Source organism: Magnolia sinica, chromosome 15 (genome assembly GCF_029962835.1).
Source record: "Magnolia sinica isolate HGM2019 chromosome 15, MsV1, whole genome shotgun sequence".
Lineage (NCBI taxonomy): Eukaryota > Viridiplantae > Streptophyta > Magnoliopsida > Magnoliales > Magnoliaceae > Magnolia > Magnolia sinica.
The window spans coordinates 72,546,592-72,567,183 of NC_080587.1; the positions used below are offsets into that span (position 1 = coordinate 72,546,592).

The 20,592-nt window shown below is 41.6% G+C and overlaps 2 protein-coding genes across 7 annotated transcripts; one reads left to right on the forward strand and one right to left on the reverse strand.

The window, feature by feature from the left end:
- The first annotated feature begins 328 nt into the window (after nt 1–328).
- Nucleotides 329–15,108, forward strand: LOC131227356 (mechanosensitive ion channel protein 10-like). Of its 4 annotated transcripts, XM_058223139.1 has the most exons (7): nt 329–1,141; nt 1,172–2,731; nt 2,829–2,952; nt 3,985–4,278; nt 4,851–5,053; nt 7,818–8,127; nt 9,916–10,345. In XM_058223139.1, the coding sequence occupies exons 2-6, from the start codon at nt 1,251–1,253 to the stop codon at nt 8,089–8,091; spliced, it is 2,376 nt and encodes a 791-aa protein (XP_058079122.1). In that variant the 5' UTR covers nt 329–1,141; nt 1,172–1,250; the 3' UTR covers nt 8,092–8,127; nt 9,916–10,345. The 4 variants fall into 4 exon arrangements, 3 of the variants coding, with proteins under 3 accessions (XP_058079122.1, XP_058079123.1, XP_058079124.1); XR_009162223.1 differs by lacking the exon at nt 7,818–8,127 and adding an exon at nt 14,997–15,068 and having other exon boundaries at nt 329–2,731; nt 9,916–10,117; XM_058223140.1 differs by lacking the exon at nt 7,818–8,127 and adding an exon at nt 14,997–15,108 and having other exon boundaries at nt 329–2,731; nt 9,916–10,001.
- On the reverse strand, nt 11,966–17,476 carry LOC131227357 (uncharacterized). 3 transcript variants are annotated; one of them, XM_058223144.1, is made up of 9 exons: nt 17,132–17,476; nt 16,513–16,599; nt 16,374–16,432; nt 15,983–16,078; nt 15,794–15,878; nt 14,928–14,990; nt 14,428–14,585; nt 13,261–13,356; nt 11,966–12,351 (listed from the first exon to the last, which is right to left on the reverse strand). In XM_058223144.1, exons 1-9 carry the CDS (start codon nt 17,319–17,321, stop codon nt 12,271–12,273), a joined length of 915 nt encoding a protein of 304 aa, XP_058079127.1. In that variant the 5' UTR covers nt 17,322–17,476; the 3' UTR covers nt 11,966–12,270. The 3 variants fall into 3 exon arrangements, with proteins under 3 accessions (XP_058079127.1, XP_058079125.1, XP_058079126.1); XM_058223142.1 differs by having other exon boundaries at nt 14,428–14,601; nt 15,798–15,878; nt 17,132–17,469; XM_058223143.1 differs by lacking the exon at nt 11,966–12,351 and adding an exon at nt 12,601–12,824 and having other exon boundaries at nt 14,428–14,601; nt 15,798–15,878; nt 17,132–17,470.
- Nucleotides 17,477–20,592: the final 3,116 nt, after the last annotated feature.

A 20,592-nucleotide genomic window follows, 5' to 3' on the forward strand; every position in this document is an offset into this window, starting at 1 on the left:
TACGTTTTGGATATAACAAATACATCATGATCAGACTTAAAAAACTTGCTGACATTAGCGTAGCAGTTATACAGTTGGTGTGAGGTACACCTGCCAATCAGCTTCCACTATCTTGCCGAGAATTTTTTACCGTATGATACACTCATCCTACTGTTGATTACCTGATCAGCAATCTTCCGGTTAAAATTTTCGGATGTAATCCATCTAGAGAGATTCCTTACATTTGGACGGCTTGGATTCGATTTATCTACCACATGTACATAGGAAATCCTCACGTGTATCGAATAGACAGGGCACTCGAGTGCACTATATAAAACCCAAGCTTGAAACCGCATATTCGTCACGTGCCCGCTTCTCTTTCTCCATTTTTCTACGTCTGCAGTTAAATAAGACGGTGAAAGGCTGCTGCTATATTTTCCGGCGATTTTTTGACCGGAAATTCCTGCAAAAAAAATCCAATCTGGTATAGAGCAGAGAAAAAGATTGTGATTTTTTTGGAAATCCGCCCGGAAAAAATCCGATTCGGATATCGTCATTTTGAGGAAATCAGTAGGAATAGTAGTTTTCTGCCGGAAAACCGCCGGAAAAGAGGCGAGAGTCCTCCGTGTACTAACGTTCTCGCCCCGCTTTTCTCGGCAGCTTTGGTCGGAAATACTGCCGGAAAAGCTTATCTCCGCCGAAGAAGTTGAAGAATCCGGTATTCAGTTCACCTCCTCCTTTTCTCGACGGAGATACTGACGGGAAAGCTCATTTCTGGCATTCTTGGCTTTTCTGCTGGAAAAGCTCATCCTGGCTGGAGAAGTTGAAGAATCCGGTGGATTCTGCTCATTTCCTCATTTTCCCGCTGGAGATACAGCGGGAAAATTTCATATCTGAATTTCCCGCCGTTCTGCCGGAAGAGGTCATCCTAACGGTAGAAGTTGAAGAATCCAGTCGATTCAATTCATTTCCTCCTTTTCGGGCGGGAGATACTGCCGAAAAATCTCATGTCCGGTTTTCCCGGCCATTCTGCCGAAAAAGCTTATCGTCGCCGGAGAAGTTAAAACCCCGTCCTCGTTTGGCCGGGAACCCGCCGAAAAGCTGATGAGCTCGTGTGAAAATCTCGCCGGATTTAGGCGCTGTCCTGTTTTCCGGCCGTTTAGTGCCGGAAAACCCCGTACACGCTTTGAAGCTGAATAACTGCCGGGTTCTTGTCCTCGATCGTGTAAAGTCTGGTCTGGCCTTAATCGAGTCTGTTCTAGTGTTTTTCCATGGATTTGAATGGCAAAGCTTACACCAAAGGTGAGAAAGACGATGTTGTTTTGGTAATTTCAGAAGAAGAAGCTTCAAAGGCTAAGAATCAGATCAGGGATTGCAGAGATTCATTAAAAGATGCAGGATCTTGCTCCTTTTCAAAGGAATCGGAATCTGCTAGCCCAATCCTTGCGTCTCCGCTGTCTAATGATCCGAAGGATTCCGATTCTGGATTCTCAGATATTGACCATCTGAAATCGAAAGTCTCCGTTTCTGCTTCAACGTTAGTTGGCAGCAGCCCTTCCCCTGAAACCGTGAAATTCTGTCCGAGTCCAAACAAGCCTCCAAAGCACCCCCAAACTGAAACCCTAACCTACCGTTCACTCTCAAGATCGATGGTCTCAAAGCCTAAGTCGAGATATGTTGAATTGCCCTATCCATCTGCTTTGAAACAGGTGGAAGAACATCTCCCAACGAAAGGCTCGACTTCACCTTACTGGAGTTCGCCAAACCGAGCTCCTCCTATCACTCCCAAGGAAAATCTCAAGAGCACCACGATGACCCCACGGTCGCTTGCGGTGGAGGAAGAAGAGGAAGAGATTTATGAAAGTTGTGATGTCCCTGGACGTGAGAAATGGTGCAGGAAATTGAAATTCAGGGTCCTGTTCGAGTGGGTCTCACTGCTCTGTGCGACCGCATTGCTGATCACAAGCCTGACCGTTAACGAATTGCAGAACTTCATGATCTGGGGTCTGGAAATCTGGAAATGGTGCCTGATGGTGATAGTGATCTTCTGCGGCCGCTTGGTTTCTGGTTGGTTTATATATGTCCTTGTTTTCTTGATCGAACTGAATTTCATACTCAAGAAGAAGGTTCTGTATTTTGTTCATGGTTTGAAGAGAAGTGTTCAGGTCTGTATTTGGTCGGCTTTGGTTCTCCTCAGTTGGTCTCTGCTGTTTGATTGCGGGGTTGAGCGATCAAAGACAACCAGCAAGGTCTTGAATTATGTGTCGAGGACTCTTGGTACGGTTCTGATTGGAGCTGTTATATGGTTGGTGAAGACTCTGTTGGTCAAGATCTTAGCTTCTTCATTCCACGTCAATACATTCTTTGATCGGATTCAAGAATCGATTTATCATCAGTATCTTCTTCAGACCCTCTCGGGGCCTCCATCGATGGAGATGGCTGAGCAGGTTGGGAGGACCAAGAGTGCCCAGTTGAGTTTGAGGAGTGTGGAGAATGGGAAGGGAGGGGAGCAACAAAAGGTGATTGATGTGGGGAAGCTTCATAAGATGAAGCAAGAGAAGGTCTCGGCATGGACCATGAAACGGCTGGTTAACACGATAACGAGCTCTGGATTGTCCACGATTTCATATACGATTGATGAGAGCATCGATGAAGAGTGGGTTGAGCAGAAAGATCAGGAGATTACTAGCGAGTTGGAAGCGAAGGCTGCTGCTTATAAAATTTTCAAAAATGTTGCCAAGCCCAATTGCAAGTAAGGAGCCATATTTGAGTGTTTTTTTTTTTTTTTTTAAATGTTGGGATGATTGGTTTTCCTTGGACTATATAAGCCTTATCGGTTGTTTTGGCAGGTGTATTGATGTGGAGGACCTTATGAGGTTCTTGAGTAAGGAGGAGGTGGCAAGTGTGCTTCCGCATTTCGAAGGTGCTGCAGAAACTGGAAAGATCAAGAAGTCGGCTTTGAGGAACTGGGTGGTAAGATTGTTTTCAGATCTCCACACGGTCTTCCTTGTGTTTGAATCTCAAATGCTGCGAAAGTAATGCAATAGAGCACATGTTAATTTGTATCTTCTAGTCTGAGCGAGAGAGTTATCCTTTGATGGTTCATTTCATTTCATGGCTTTCCTCCAATTTCTCCTTTGGGCAGGTTCATATCTTTTGTTTTCACCACTGATTTTTCTTTTATGGATGGGCTAAAAATTCTCTCATCTTACGGGATCCTTCCTGTACACGTGGCCTGATACAATTGGCCATGTGCTTTTGAAAAATTAAGAAGATACACACAGCTGACTATTTGGATCTCTAACGATATGGAAATTTTGGTATGGCAACTGCCCTTCCCTGACTATGTAAACAATGCCCGGAGAAGAGTTGGAGGCACAAACCAAGCCATCACACAACCCCTCTCTCATAGCGCAACACTATCCATCTTGGTTTTATCTTTTATTTTCTTTGTTTATTTATGTTCTTGCTTATTATACTGATCTTAATCCCAAATCAATAAAATTGGCATTTCGCCTTTATCTTTTATTATTCCATTATTGTGTCATTGGAGAACCTGAGAGCTATAATCATTGTTGAAAGAAAAGTCCTTAGCTCAAGACAAAAACATCTCATTTGAAAGGACTAACCCTCCCCTTCCAAATCGCCTGATCGCTGCACATTGGTGCCTTAAAAGTCAAGTAAACCTTCATAGGTTTAATCCTACGGCTGATTTGACGCCTGGGGTTGCAAGCGTTTAATCGAACTCGAGTTGAGTAAGACTCTGGCACACTCGGCACTATTTTAATCGTACACATTTCACCGAATATGGGCCATTTGTTAACACGAGTGGTCTCGTGTCTGATTGAATAGCAACAATAATAAGAAACCTACACTGTCAAATCATTTCATGGAAAGAACATGGAAATTTTTCTCTAGCCGAGAAAAAGTTCATATCTTAACTTGAGGGATTGCCTAATTTTCCAATATTAGTAGCCAACATGTTTTTCTGGTCTTGTTTTTCAGGTTAAGGTCTACCTTGAACGCAAATCACTAGCACATTCCCTGAATGACACCAAAACAGCGGTGAAACAGTTGAACAAGCTAGTAACAGGGGTCGTGATCGTCTTAATTATAATCATATGGCTGCTTTTGATGGAGTTCGCATCAACCAAAGTGCTCGTGTTCATCTCATCTCAGATATTGGTGGTGGTTTTCATGTTTGGAAACACCTGCAAAACCATATTTGAAGGCATCATATTCATATTCGTAATGCACCCATTTGATGTTGGCGACCGTTGTGTTATCGATGGAGTGCAGGTAGCTCCCTAAAGTTGACATCTATTTTGTGAGTGTTGCTAAGCCCATTTGTGTATATGGCATCCCATCTACCTGCTACCACATGTGCTGGTGTTCACACATGTGAGATCCAAGACGCCCATCGGGTGGGTCCCATCATGTCGATCCCTGGTCCAGAAATCAGGCATGACCACTAATCTGGCAGGACACAAATTTCAAAACAAATGTGCAATTGAGAAAAAAAGTTCTAAGCTCCTCTAGGAATGTTGTCTGTTTCTATATTGTGGCCCACCTGATGAGTTGAAAGTCCTGATTTTTGGGCCAGTGCTTCTATACAGTGGGGATGCTTATCAAAATAAATAGATAAATCGATACAGTGGGACCCACCTGATGGTCATGGACCTCCCACCCATGTGCCATGCTGGAACATGTTGCCATGTAGATGTACTTCCTTATTTGATACGTGTGGGCCTAGCATCCTCATCATTATCTAAGCCCTATCCCAACTAATTGGGGTTGGCTGCATGAATTTGTGTGGGCATAGTAAAACCTTTTATTTTGTTATATTTACTTGATGAACTGTAACCTTGCAGATGGTTGTCGAAGAGATGAATATTTTGACGACAATCTTCTTGAGGTTTGACAATGAGAAAATATACTATCCAAATTCGGTGTTGGCAACTAGACCCATCAGCAACTTCTACCGAAGTCCAAACATGGGTGATTCTGTGGAGTTTGCAGTTGATGTTTCAACTTCGATGGATAGTATCGGAGCTCTCAAAGAAAGGATAAAAATGTACGTTATAAACCCTTGCCTTCTGTTCTGTACTCTGTATTAGATCAAGCTATGTTCAGTTTATGACATCGCATATGCATCTTTAGCCATTCTGTTTGCTCAAACAATATGTAGTTCGCGGGCGCTTACCATGGTAATGAGTATGGGGCCATCATTTTTCAACAACATGAACAGCATCCATGGTAATGAGTATGGGCCATCATTTTTCAACAACATGAACAGCATCATCTGGACAGTCCAGGTCATTTAGCTGTCTAGACAACGTTATGCACATTTCAGCTCTTGATAAATGATGATAATAAGCAGATATTTGTTTTATATATTACACATGCACCGTTTGGTCAATTTTACCCTTGCAACTAGTTGTGGGGAGCATCAAAACCTTTGTTTTTTCGTCAGTTTAGCCCTTCGACCCAAAGGTATATCCGTCCTTTCAACTCCATGTGAGTAGACCACACCCACTTCTCCAGTTTGCTTGTAGCCCACTAGAAGGCGTACTATTAGGAGTTCGTGCGACAAAGGCTCTGTGGGCCCACCGTGGTAAATATGTGACATCCACTCCATGCATTTGTTGTATCGGCTCATGTTAGATGTTAGACAAAAAACGATGGAGATTTAAGCTTGAGTGGGTCACATATTGGAAAAAATTGGAATGGGTCAACTATCACTGAACCCTTCTTTGTGTGTACATGCACCGTCCTATAGCCTCACCGTTCCCTCTATCTCACTCTCTTGTTCTCTCTACCCTACCCTCTCCATGTGGATTGCACGTACCCTCTCCTGTTCTCTCTACCCCACCCCTCTCCTGTTCTCTCTATCCTACCCTCTTCATGTGGATTGCACGTACCCTCTCCTATTCTCTCTACCCCATCCCTCTCTTGTTCTCTCTACCCTACCCTCTCCATGTGGATTGCACGTGCCCGATCCCCTAGTATGTTCAATGTAATTATTATCAAGCTACATACATAGATTTTATGTAAATGCACAATGAAGAGCACTATTGTGTTGATATAACCTATTCTTCATGTCTATCTATCTGGAAATATCCAGGCATGACTTTTATTTATGATGGGGACATCACGCGCACATGCACGCCCCCCTATGCACGTACACAAGGAGGAGGAGGGCCCCACCATCGATCTGGATTGATAACGACGTTCAGAGAGGGCCTCCTAGTTAGAGGACTGCGTTTTGGTTCGTTGGAGTAGACCTGATCGGTATATGAATCCCACCATGGGTTCTCATGATTGTGGCCCACTATTCTAAATAATCTAGTACTTTGTGTTTTGCTTATTATTGTTATTAGGAATATTATGGATAGTTTAAATTGCTTTGATTAGTTGTTATTTTTTATTACTTTGTTTCTAAGTAATAGGGTGCGCACATGGCATGAGTTTTGGAGTATATGATTTTGTTATAAATAGGCACTCCCTGTAGTTTTTTTTTTTCTCATCAAAGATTGAATAAAATTTCTGCTTTTTTTCCTACTCCTCTCTGAGTTGTGAAAACCTAATTGGGTGCAAAACTCTCCACAACCCTCCCTTCTTCGAAGGATTACCACCGTGGTACGAAGCCACACCTATTCCGATTTGTCCCCATCTTCTACCATCCATATCCAACTTTTCCTACAACCATTCAATCTTCAAATCCATTACCACTTTGTAGTTAATCCTCCTCTACAGTAGATTTCCAGAATCTGGCCTGCAAGATGGTTGAAACTTCGGCGGAGCACCACGCACGGATCGGATATCGGATTGGGCTGAAATTTGGTGGGAGTGTGGCCCACTCCTGGCCGACCAGACCTAAGGTGTTACTTTTTGGGTTGGTGGGCCCCACGCACATGCGGTCAGCCATCAACGCACGTGCGTCAGGCCTGGCCTACTGTCCACATGCGCGGGTTGGCTTTAGGTTCACTCTCTCCTCTCTTTTATTCCTATCTTACCTGATTTCCCTAACCCTAACCCTAGTTTATCCTAAATTCCTAATTTTATGCCATTTTCTTTAACCCTAGGGTTCTCCAAATTGAAACCTATGAATCCCTTGGATTGGGGAAATATTTTTGTGCATGTGTGGATGAATTTACTCCCCTTTGATCATTGTTTGGTCTACGACTTTAATTGATCCAGCCTTAGCATGTGTAAGCCTGGACCCGCATAGATTCCGCTTTGTTGAATGCTTGACCTTTTTGTGGGATGTGAAATTTTGTGTGATTGTTTCTGAACTAGTATGATCTAAAGCTTGAACTCTTGCATAGCATATTTAAATGTTCATGTCCTGCACTAGGGCTGTCAGTGGGCAGGATCTGAGCCAGGCCTTGGCAAGCCAGACCCTGGTCTGTCCATTTTCCGGGCATGAAAATACATGCCTAGCCCCCCTCCCTCCAAGGCTAGGCAAAAATTTGGCCCACGACGGCCATAAACAGGTTATGTTTTAGAACAAAAGTTGCTAGGCCCTAGCCCAAACTTGTCTAGCCCATTTTATCTATCGTGCCCCATGATTAGGCCCGTGGGCCTAGTGGGCTCGACATGCCCTCTTCCCACCCCTTGTTGGGTCAAGGCTGATGACAGCCCTTTGGTTATCCAATTCCCAGCCCATTGAAACACACACCCCACCCCCCCCCCACACCACACCTGTATGAAACTCTTAGTGTAGGGTTCTTTGTGGAGTAACCGGGGAGTTTCGAAAGCTGATCTTCTTTTATTTGTTTGTTTATTTATATCACGAAACCGTCTTCATTGAAGAAGTTCCTTTTTGGGCTTACCAGGTACATAGAGAGCAAACCTCAGCACTGGCAACCTAACCACAACTTAGTGGTCAAGGAGATCAAGAATATGAATAAGATGAACATGGCTCTATTGATCAACCACACCACGAACTTTCAGAACATGGGTGAAAAGATTAGCCGTAGATCTGATCTCATCTTCGAGTTGAAGAAAATATTCGAAGACCTCTCGATTAAATATCACCTTCTGCCTCAAGAAGTTCACCTCCGTTACATTGGCTCTGCAATGCCACCGACATTGAACTTTGGACAGTGATGATCTCTCCGTGGCGCCAGAAACTCAGCTAACTCTGTGAGTGCCTTTTTTGTTAGTAATTTTCAAGATAAGTTTTAAGGGCTGTTTCTCATAAAAAAAAAGAAAGGACCTATATTTCAAATAATTCAGAATGGAATCTATTGGTTTTGGAAGTATTTTTAAATATATTGGTTTGGATTTCAAGAGTCCAAAGGGATTAGTGGCTAGAGGAGATACTTCAGAAATTTGCTCTTGCTCTGGTTCAAATCTATCTATACTATATATAATGTGGGCAACTTCTGGACATTTTTACCCCTGCAATCAGTTTCCGTAAGGTTGGGATATTAAAAGGAAATGGGAATACATTTCTAATAAAGGTAGGGATTTCCTGGGAACTAAAAATTGTGACCGTTGTTGGTTGAATGGTTCAGACTTCACCTCTGAAATCTTGCAACAGTCTAGATTTTACCCACAAAAAAGCAGCTTATTTAAAAGTAGCCTACCCTCTTCTTCTCTGCATGTAGCCTATGTGGACAGCACTACTAGGGAGCCATGCACAAACGCTGCACGCCATGGGCCCTACCATGACGATTCTATGAAATCCACTCCATACATCTATTGCATTGCCTCATGCTAGGATGTCAGCCCGAGTTTGACCTAAATAAAAGTAGAACATTTTTTATTTTATTTTTTTTGTCAATGAATTTTTATTGGAAAAACTAGTTGTGTAAGGGGATGTGATCTCATCATTGGCATCGAGCAGCTCCTGCTAGCTTTGTTGGATTGACATTGCAACCAAAAACGGCATGCTTGATGACAAGGTTTGATGACTCGAACAACTCAAACCTGTTGAAACCAAAGATGAGCAAGGGGATGCGATCTTATCATTGGCATCGAGCAGCTCCTGCTAGCTTTGTTGGATTGACTTTGCAACCAAAAATGACATGCTTAATGACAAGGTTCGATGACTTGAACAACTCAAACCTGTTGAAACCAAAGATGAGTTTATACATACGCTTGGTTTTTCACAAATCCATCCAAAACACTCCGACTCCGGTTGAGTTAAACCTAGTCAGAGGTGATAATTTGAGTTTTCTCGTCTCGAATACCAACTTTCAATGTCAGTGTAATTGATCTGCCCAGTTGAAAGACCGAAGCAACTGTGGCAATGACCTGAGTCAGCATGTTCATAAGGGGGATTCCAACTTGGACCTTGCTCTCTAAGAATGTTGCGAGTTGTTTTCGTTGTCTTCTTCTTCTTCTTCTTCATCTTTTGCATGAGGTTTGTTTCAGTTTGTACAAGTGGGGGCAAGTGCAGCTCAATTTTCAGTGATCCAAACAGTTGATGTTGCGGGCAGTGGATGGCCCATGTTGCAACAAACAAAATCCCCAAGACTGGAAGAATCATAGATCTACAGATAGATGGTTAAGAGGGAAAATTCAGCTGTGCTCCACAATCAAGAAAGAGGCCCAATATTATACATCTTCTGTCTTCCAATCTGTGGGATTTTTTGGGGAACATGGGCTGGCAACGGTGAAGCTTAAGGGTGGCATTGAGCTGGCTGAGTTCAAAGCAGTCCTGGAATGGCCCAATTTTTAACCAGGCATAAAAATCAGTTGGGGCCCGGCCCGTTTTGTGATTTAGTGTTGCATTTCAGGCCAAAGCTCTCCCACAGGCCTATATTCTAGTCCTGAGTGCAATCTGAAAGCTCAAAAGATATGGTGCAGCTATCCTGGCCCTGTCATTTGCACCCTGCCTCTTTTTACTTTCTTCAGCTTTTTGTTGACCTTTCTTCAGCTGTTATTCATATAGGTTTCTGATTTTTTCTTTCATTGAACTGCCAGGTTTTGGGGTGATGGATTTGGATATTATTTGCAGTGGTGGGCCAAGCTTCTGACTGCTCCAATGAGAGAAAACAGGAGTGACATGGGTTTCTCTTGCCTATGAAGTGATTTCGGACATCTCTTTGAACATCCATGATTAATTCAGAAGCATCGATATTTTTATTGTTTTGTTCTATGCTGGCCACCTTAAAAGTCAAGCAAGGTTTGCCTGTTTTTGAGTTTTCGACATTGAAATTTTGGTGCCACCCGTGTCAGAATGTTGCAACTCATCTTCTTGTTTTGGGTTTTTGTTGTTATCACACACACAAACAGAGGAGAGTTCGGGTTTCCATACTAGGATATGTGCTAACTGCCATGAATAGTGTTGGAACTTGTATATGTTCTTTAACGGCTGAACCCTTATTCCATCTTATTCACTCTTCTTGACCCAGCTTCATCTTCATGGCTATGGTGTTAGATCTTGGATACTGAAACAGAGTGAAACATTGGGACTCAAAAAATGCATCCTTTGACACATTCAATTGTATAGTAAAAATGTATCATTATAGTGATATTAGTTAAATGAAAGCATTAAATTTTATTTTATTTTTTTAAAAAAAAAACATATCCAAGATAGAAAAAATACATAATTCATCATCATCATCTAACTGTTATCCTAATTTACTGGGGTCGGCTATGCAAAATCATGTTATGGTGTTCCACTCCAGGACCATATCCTCAGTTTAATTATAGTGCATCAAATATTTTCTTACTCCTGCCACCAAATTCCTATTTGGGCCTTCCCCAACTTGAACAAACTGACCCCTGTTCATGGTCTTCAATACACACATGGCCAGACCATCTAAGCTTACTTTCCTTTATCTTCTCACCTATCCGGGCTATGCCTAAGTTCTCTTGAATGTCTTCACTTCTAATTCTATCATTCCTGTCTTACCACTCATTCATCTCAATATCCATGTTTCCATCTACATTCGTTTTGGTTCCTTGATTGCCCCATTTCTGTCCATCTTATAACATCTCCCTTTCATTTTGATTGATCTGCAGCGAAGGGTTCCATTGAAACCTAAAGAAAATTCAAAGCATACCACCCCTGTCGGTTTCTTCAAGCTCAATTTTGATGGAAGCTCTTTGGGGGTTACCCAGGCCTGGCAAGGATCTACAGCTTAGCAAAGAACCACAGGAGCAACGAAATTCTAGAAATACTGGGTCCACTAGATTTGAGGGACTCCAATTTCACCAAAGCAACTTCCTTCTTCAAGGCATAAAAGTAGGACCTGTTGGTTGCTGCTTAAAAATGAGTTCATCTCGTTCTAGTTAATATCACTTACATATTAGAGGCCATGGTACATTTTTTGGCCTCTATCAAAGGCATTGATCTCTAAAACATGATTATGACTAAACAAAATGCGATGAACCCTTTTTTAAGCGGCAACCAAACATGCCATTAGCTGTGGATCATTGTCTTAGCCCCATAATTATTAAAAGAGATTTTAGCAATGTGATCAAATGGATTAGGGATGACAGTTTACCCTGGGCCATTGCAAAAATTAGCGAGGAAGCTTCAAATTTATGTTCTTATGTGCAAATTCTGAGAAACAAGGAACCGAGTGTGATAGTGAGCAGGAGTTAAGGCCTCTGGCGGCTCTGCTGGCCCAGCAGTCATTCTACTCTCTCTCTCTCTCTCTCTCTCTCTCTCTCTCTCTCTCTCTCTCTCTCTCTCTCTCTCTCTCTCTCTCTCTCTCTCTCTCTCTCTCTCTCTCTCTCTCTCTCTCTCTCTCTCTCTCTCTCTCTCTCTCTCTCTCTCTCTCTCTCTCTCTCTCTCTCTCTCTCTCTCTCTCTCTCTCTCTCTCTCTCTCTCTCTCTCTCTCTCTCTCTCTCTCTCTCTCTCTCTCTCTCTCTCTCTCTCTCTCTCTCTCTCTCTCTCTCTCTCTCTCTCTCTGTTCCGCTTTTGTTTAATAAAAATTTTCAATACATAAATAAATAAAACATGCTTAATAAAAATTTTCAATACATAAATAAATAAAACATGCCAAACACAATCTGAGAAGAATTTCCGACAAGAAAGCCAGCAGTTTCTTTTATTACCCGCCCGTTGTGAAACAAATCATACATGGTCTCACAAGCTGAGCACTCTAAGATTTAGGTTCTGTTTGGATGCACGAGTGAAGTGAATTGCATGCCCTTGGTATATGATGAGGGTAGATCTCCAAATTGCAATTATGTTCATCCACGTCAAACTTGGAAGTGGTTGGCTCTTCTTTGCTGAACTAAATTATCGCAATTTGATTCGGTAGCGAATCCAAACACGCCTTTAGACAGCAGAGAAGCAGCTAGAAATTGGTTCAGCCGTTGAAATTATTGAAGCTGCTGCTCCATTGTTATAAGAGATGCAAAGCATTCTTTCCAATCTGAAACCTTTTCTCCCCCATTCACCACCTATGCAGAGAATAAGCTTAAAATCAAAATGGTTTTTTATCATGATGATCAGAACCATTCACTTATCATAAGGATCCATAAACGGACTATAAACAGAAGCCAAGATGATCGGACGATCCCAACCATGTAAAAACCTCAGGAAAAAAAATAAATAAATTCACTAATTGGGTTATAGTGGCTTTTCTATGCAATTTTAAAATGATGATTTTGGTCGCAAATTGCAATTATGATGAGGGTACATCTCCAAATTGCAATTATGTTCATCCATGTCAAACTTGGAAGTGGTTGGCTCTTCTTTGCTGAACTAAATTATCGCAATTTGATTCGGTAGCGAATCCAAACACGCCTTTAGACAGCAGAGAAGCAGCTAGAAATTGGTTCAGCCGTTGAAATTATTGAAGCTGCTGCTCAATTGTTATAAGAGATGCAAAGCATTCTTTCCAATCTGAAACCTTTTCTCCCACATTCACCACCTATGCAAAGAATAAGCTTAAAATCAAAATGGTTTTTTATCATGATGATCAGAACCATTCACTTATCATAAGGATCCATAAACGGACTATAAACAGAAGCCACGATGATCGGACGATCCCAACCATGTAAAAACCTCAGGAAAATAAATAAATAAATTCACTAATTGGGTTATAGTGGCTTTTCTATGCAATTTTAAAATGATGATTTTGGTCCATGACCCACAATGGTTCTTCCAACCCCAAATATATGGGGGGAGGCCACGACAACCATGATGGTGACAGCGACTAAGGCCATTCATGGTGGTCCCAGATGAATGAATCAGTTTAGATCATTGTTCATATTGCCACGTGTACAGTGTAGAGAGTGTCGGCTGGATCTCCTCTCAATCCCACTTGAGTCTATATGAAATGGTAATGTTGACTGTTTAAAACCAACCTCAAAAACCAGTCCTTTCTGTGGAACTGCATCAAGTGCCTCTACACAGATGAGAGCAGCATCCTCTTTGCTGAGTCTTCCTTGTGTTGCGCTTCCCTGAAATAGGAAAAATAATAAAGAATTATTATATGATGTGTAGCTCGATTCTGAAAAGTGGGGTCCATGGTTAAGCAATCTTGACCATTGGTGTGTTGTGGGTTCATGGACAATTCCCCAGATATCTCCCACGTTAGGAGATCCTGGCATCCAATATTGGGACTTTTTTTTTTTTTTTTTCAGTTGGGTGGGGATCATTTGTTGTATTTCCCTTCTTAGGTGTCCATCTGTAGCATAGATAGAAAACTTAGAAAAAACTGAACTTGACTCAACCAGATTTCACCATGACTCAGAAAAACTCGATCTGGTCACAGCTCGGCGAACTCAAGAAAAACCGACTCAAGTCAAAAAACAAATCGTAAAAATCAACAAAAACCCAAACTGACTTATCACAATTGGAAATTAATTATATACGATTATGTTTTTTAAATATTAAATAATACTGGAAAAACTCAGAAAAAACTCATATGAGGTTTTGAGGCTACTTGACTCATCTGGTTTCAAGTGGAGTCGAGTCTTTGAGAATATGTAGCTCACAAAAGATTTTTCGCCAGCTTCATCCACTGCATGACCAGAATCAGCTAATGTCTCTCCATGGAATGGCTTGCGACAGTTTGCATTCAACACCGAAACTTCCATTGGAGAACAAATGCAGCTAAAATCTCATTTGAATTTGTACCAAACACATTTTTCTTCAGCTTCGTATAAGTCTGAAGTTGGCACCATTGCATCTTTCCATATTTCAATCATTGTTGGTCTCTCTACTGTGATACGAAGATTCCATTGTTCATCAGGCGTGGTCCACCATGCATCGTGCCATGGCCTGAAAACCAGTCCACTTTCGCCCATAACAGTGAGCGAAAACCATTGACAATTGAAAAGAATCGAATGATCATCCGCATTCAGCAATCCACTTGTGACCCACCTGATGACCAAACAGGCCTGATTTTCATGCTGCCTGTGCCCACCTAATGAATTGTCTGGATCTGTTGCAAATGCACCCCAATGGCAGGTGTATCAAGTGGACAGCAGCATTCCAATGACAAAGGAAGAAAAGATGAAGAAGAAGACCTCTTTAAAGCTGAAACCTTGCTCACCACCGGGGCTATTTTGCAATGAGCCAGCTCTGATGATGGTGTAGGGGATGCCGGATGCAATCACCGCTGCTTCATCTCTCTCGGCGAGCTTCCTCGCGTTTCTGTTCATGAGAGCTTGGATGCCACTGCTGCCTCTATAAACGGCCAACTGCAATCTCATTAAAACTCCATAATACATGGCCAGTATATAAAGGACATGTTTGGACACTCGATTGAACTGAATTGCGATAGCATGATCCAATGTAGAAGAAATGGCCATTGTGGGGTGGCGCCATTGTACTTCATTTGTAATTACATGCATTCCAAGGACTCCAAATTGTCGTAATTCTTATCCGTTTGAGTAGTGTATAAGACCTACTTTCGCCGTTTACTTTTGCATTGAATTGAATTTTGCAATTCAGTTCAGTTGAGCATCCAAACGCAGCTTTATTTTGACATGGGACCATGAATGCATGCATGGAGTGAGCGGGAAACCTGAGAAAGAAGAATGATATGTTGTATGCCTTTCATGTTCCCGACATCTGATAAGAATCCTCCCTGCAGGAAAATGCATTTGTATGAGTTTGGAGGGTCATACAAAGTGAAGATTTTCATTAGGATGTAAAGAGAATTAGCATCTCAAATGAAAATACACATCCGACACCAAACAAGGTATGCTGCCATTCTCTCTTCCATTTTATATTGTTGCAATGGAGATATGAAAATAAGCTTTCAGTCTGTAATCAAAGGGCACGTTTGGAGGCCACCCACTTTTCATTTCTCCCTAAATCTGCAGAGACTGGCATTTGTAGGGGAAAGCTGTTGATTGATATGTGCCGAGTGTTTGAGAAGCTGAACCATTCATCAAACTTGGGATTCTGGAAAACCCCTTTCTCTGAAATTTCAGGGCCTATTGGACACTTGAGCGGGCCACAATCTTAATTTCAAATCCAGCCATTGACATGTACATCGGGAGAAAAATGCATTAGAACTCAAATTCTCAGTAGCACCCAAGAACACCCTTAAAGAGTATAAGCAAGCCATTATATTGAAAAGATTCAAACATTGCACCAGTTAATTTCAATATGGATTCTCTGGTAATGACATAAAATTCAAATTTCCAGAATCTAACCGATATGATTTATGCCTATCTGATCCGAGGAACCGTGTGATCTGGGTGGACCACTTCCCAAAATCTTCCATATTGTAAGATCCTAGCTGTCAATGCTTTGGCCGTTTTCTTCTGTTGAATGTCTCTGATGGTCTCGAGAAGATTATTGGGGTATAGTCCATCCACTCACTTCAAACCATGTCTGGAAAATGGGAATGAGAATCGATGGACTGATTGGAACAGAACATACATACATTTGGAGGGCATATCACTGCACGGACGCCTTTCAGAGCCTTCTTAAGGAAGGACCGATCGCTCACATCTCCTGCCATTGACTTCTCACAGAACAACAGGACCAAATTAGAAAAAATCATTGAAACGATGTTGGAAATGTCTGTTATATGGATATGCATGAGAAAATCTCTTGTGATGTTTTCACCTCGACATAAGTCCCAAAGGCTTCAACCATGGCCCGCTTATCCTTGACAAGCGCCTTCACTCGAGATCGTTTTAAAATCAATGATAGTATTACCATCTGCATGGACCAAAATACATGGCTATCATCTCATTTTAGAAGTTCTGATTGTTCTATGTTATATGCCTTCATAGTGGTTTGATTGCATGAATTAGGCTGCATTTGGATGCTCGATTGGATTGAATTGCAGTTGCCATCTCAGTGAAGAAGTCCATGACCAAAGAAGTCATAACCCCATTCCATTCATTGGAGTTCAATTTTACACAAGCTAAGACAAAATCAAGACTGAAGATTTACTGAATTTGCATATTGAGATGATGGAAATATGAAAAATCAGGCAAATGCAATGACCCACCTGACCAATTTCACTATCTCCGTCCGTCACCAACACTGCATCTTGAATTTCCTCTGCTTCTGCGCATCAACAAACACACCCAATTTCCTTCAAGGCCTCAGAATCCAAAAGCAACGTTCCTGAATACATACTCAACTACCTGGCGATTCATCGTCTTCATCTACAAGACCTCCATCTTTTGGGAGTATATCCAGCGCTCCATACCACTTCCTCAATTTTGGTCCGCCTGCAAATGCAACCATGTGTGAATGTAGAAAACCCCATTTAACTCATAATTACGAAATTCAAAGCCGTTTCGGTATCTATTGCAGATCAAACAATGAATCCAGCTGAACATATGCCATTGCTAATCCAAATGCTCTCTCTCTCTCTCTCTCTCTCTCTCTCTCTGCACCACGGATGGAAATGATACCATGCTCAGACTGTGGGCTTCTCCTTTGATGGATGATGCCTGCAAATGGAATGCTAGCATTCCATATGCAGTGGGAAGAAATTTCACCAATCGAATAACATCAACCGTTTGATGGATGAGGTTCTTTGATTTGTCACCCATCTATGGTGGGACCCACAAGTCAAATGATCCACAACGATAAAAGTGCGCCGATTTACAGAAAATCCATTTAAAGAAGAAGAATTCACGGGACTGAACATGGAATTCATTGAATTTTCCTGCCAAGACTAGATCGCATTCGTCGGGATGAAATTGAATGAAACAAGTAACACCCAAATCGATATCTGATGAGAAAAGATTAAAATACCTTCGATGTAGTCGAGAATCTGATCGGTGAAGCTAGTTTTCTTCTTGGAAGAGCAGCAAATGAGAGATGGAGTATGGGATCTGGTTGATGGAATTGAGCTCTTTAATGGATTCTGAGAAGAAGAGTGGAAGGAGAGAGAGTGAGAGGGGGTGTTGGAGAAAATAGAGAGAGATGAAGAGAGAGAAGCCATTGCAGAGAGATTGAGAGAGAGAGAGAGAGAGAGAGAGAGAGAGGACAAACAGTTATTTCAGTTCAAGCTTTTGGATAAGGAGATGATTGGTGGAGAAAGCACGTGAGCCAATCCATGGATGAGGAACGATGTGATGCGTTGGTCCATATCTTTCAAAGTACACTTGGATTTTCAATTCTGATTAGTAGGGGACTTATGGTTCTGTAATCCAGACCGTCTATATGTTGATTATTACCGTATGCAAGAGATCGATCTTTTCCTGTTGATGCGGACCGTTGTTTTATTTTCCCTTCTTAACCGTTCATTTGGGGAACAAAAATTAGAAATTTTATGAATTTTCTATCCATTAGATTTTTTGGGGTTTGGTTATGTCAGTGGAAGAAACAAAACTAATGGATTGGATTGCGTATTTACGAGCATTACTTATCAGAATTGAAAACGCGTGTGTACTGTACAAAGGTGCAATCTAAGTGGTATGAAATTCCACCGGCTGTAGATTCGGGATCACCGAGTTAGGTGAGGCCGTGACCGTGGGCCCACCTTGATTTATGTATTGTATATCCACTCCATCCATACGTTTTATCGGCTCATTTTAGGATTTGAGCCCAAAAATTAAATGATCCAAATCTCAAGTGGACCACACAACAGGAGCCAATGCTGATTGAACACCCACCATTAAAAACTTCCTAGGCCTACCGTAAATTTTATTTTCAATACAAACTTTTGATAAGATCACACTGACCTAGATGAAGAGAAAACACAAATATGACTTGATCCAAAACTTCTATTGCTCCTAAAATTTTTTTCACCCGTGGCCATTCAGTCACTACTGTTTCATGTGATGTGGTCCACCTAAGATTTGGATCTGCCTGATTTTGAGGCTCATGCCATAAAAAGATTTGGATCTGCCTGATTTTGAGGCTCATGCCATAAAAAGAACTGAAAAAAACAGATGGACGGCCTGGATAAAATACATACATCATGATGGAGTGGATTAGGTGTTACCCTCGTAACACCTCCATGGACCACACCACACGAAACATTGGTGAATGAACGCCTACCACTAAAAACTTCCTGAGACCTACCATAGGCAAATTCATAATGTTTATTTGTCATCAAATCCATTCATAAGGTTAAATACACCCGAACGAAGGGAAAATGCAAAGGTAGGATTAATCAAAATTTTCGTAGCATGCAAAGAGCTGGTCATTCACCACATTTTTTTCGTTGGTATGGTCCACCATAAATTTTGATTTTGTTAATTTGTGTGATACGGTCCTAAAATGAGCTGGGAAAAAGAAAATGGATGGAATGGATGTAAAAAAAAAAAAAACAAAAAACAAAAAACAAAACAAAACAAAACAATAAATCCGCTAAAGTAGGCTCTACATGATAAGGGGGTAAAACCTAATGCTGATTGTCCACAGACGCTGCCAATATCAAGGTGTCAATTGGACGGTGCTACGTAGGCTCCATCATAATATATATGTTTTATCCATGTTGGTCATTTATTTTTTTCATATTATTTAGGACATGAGCACAAAAATAAAACAAATTCAAATCTAAAGTGGACTACACAAAAACCATTAATGATTGAACACCCCACTATTAAAATCTTCCTCAGGCCACTGTAATGTTTATATGCCATCTAACATATTGATTAGGTCACATGGACTTTGAAAGAAGGAAAAACACAAATGTCAAATTCATCTAAAACTTTTGTGACCTTTAGGGAAGTTTTTAATGGTGAGCCTTCAATCACCATTGTTTCCTGTAGTATGGTTAGCATGAGATTTAAATGGGCTTAAATTTTTGTCTTTGCATGGATAAGACATATACATTGTGGTGGGGCCCACATAGTGGCATCTAAGTAGTTGTAGGCTATTGACATGACAACGTCATTAGGCAATCCACCTCCACCTATGACCATTTGAGCCAAAGAGAAGTGACAAGAACTCTTAACGTAGGAACGCACCGAATAGCCTGGGCCTCTAAACCCATGAGTTTTCGGGGGTTGAAAGCTAAGTGGGGCCTTTGTGAAGTCCATCTGATATCTAGTCCATCTTACCAATTCATTTTAGGATATGAAATAAAATATGAAGTGAATTCAAAACTCAAATGGACTACACAATAGGAAACAATGGAGATTGAATGCCCTGATGTGAGCACAAAAATTTTGTCTGTTGTTCAATTTATTAATTTATTTATTTATTTATTAACACACGCACACATATGCCAGAGTGCGATTTCACCACCCATGGATACCTGAACCCTTGACCAGGTGTTGAAACTCCTGAGAGTCTACCACTCAAGCAAGAGTAAAGATCCAATATGTTGATTAACCAAGATGTGTGGCTACTATATTATATAAGTTCTGAATTTAATCAAATACATGTGATTAAGAATAATATTAGGTATTTTAAAATCATACTTAATTCTCACACATTTTTTATATGAGTATCCCTCTACCCTTGCCCAATATGCTCCACCATCATCTAACGACTCTAATTTTAGATAAGTGGTAACTTGACATTTGTCCCCAACGATAAGTTTCTCTCAACAAATCATCATGATTTCCTATGTTGTGGGCCACTCGATATTTGGATCTGATTCAATTTTGGGATAATGCACTGAAATGAACCAGCAAAAAGATTGAATGGCGTGGATAAAGAATACATACATCAAGGTGGGCCCCATGGTACTGCACCATCTTGGGTGAGCCGGGGCTGCAGAGATCCGCTCCCCGGTCTAGCCCACTAGGTTGGGTGCGGGTCGGAGGATCCTTGACCGTGGGGCCGCTGTGATGTATTCATGGCCTGACCCAAAAAATGAAGCAGATCCAAATCTCCCGTGGACACAATAAACAACGGTGATTGATTAACCACCGTTAAAATCTTCTTGGGGACCACCTGAATGTTTATTTACCATCCAAGCTGTTGACGTGGATGAAGGGACCACACAGATATCATATTGATCCAAAACTTATGTGGCCCCCAACAAGTTTTTAACGGCGAACGTTCAATCACCACTGTTTTGTGTGACGTGGTCCACCTGATTCTTGATCTGTTGCATTTTCAGGATTATGCCCTAAAATGAGATGGAAAAATGGATGGACGGCGTGGATTTAAGACACGTACATCTCGTTGGGCCCACATCGGTCGATCCGGGGATCCTACACGTACGATCCCTCCGCACGCGTGACGCGAGTCTACTCTGCACTGTATCCTCGCGCGCGAGCCTCCCACACGAGTTAGGGCTTTATAAAGCCCAG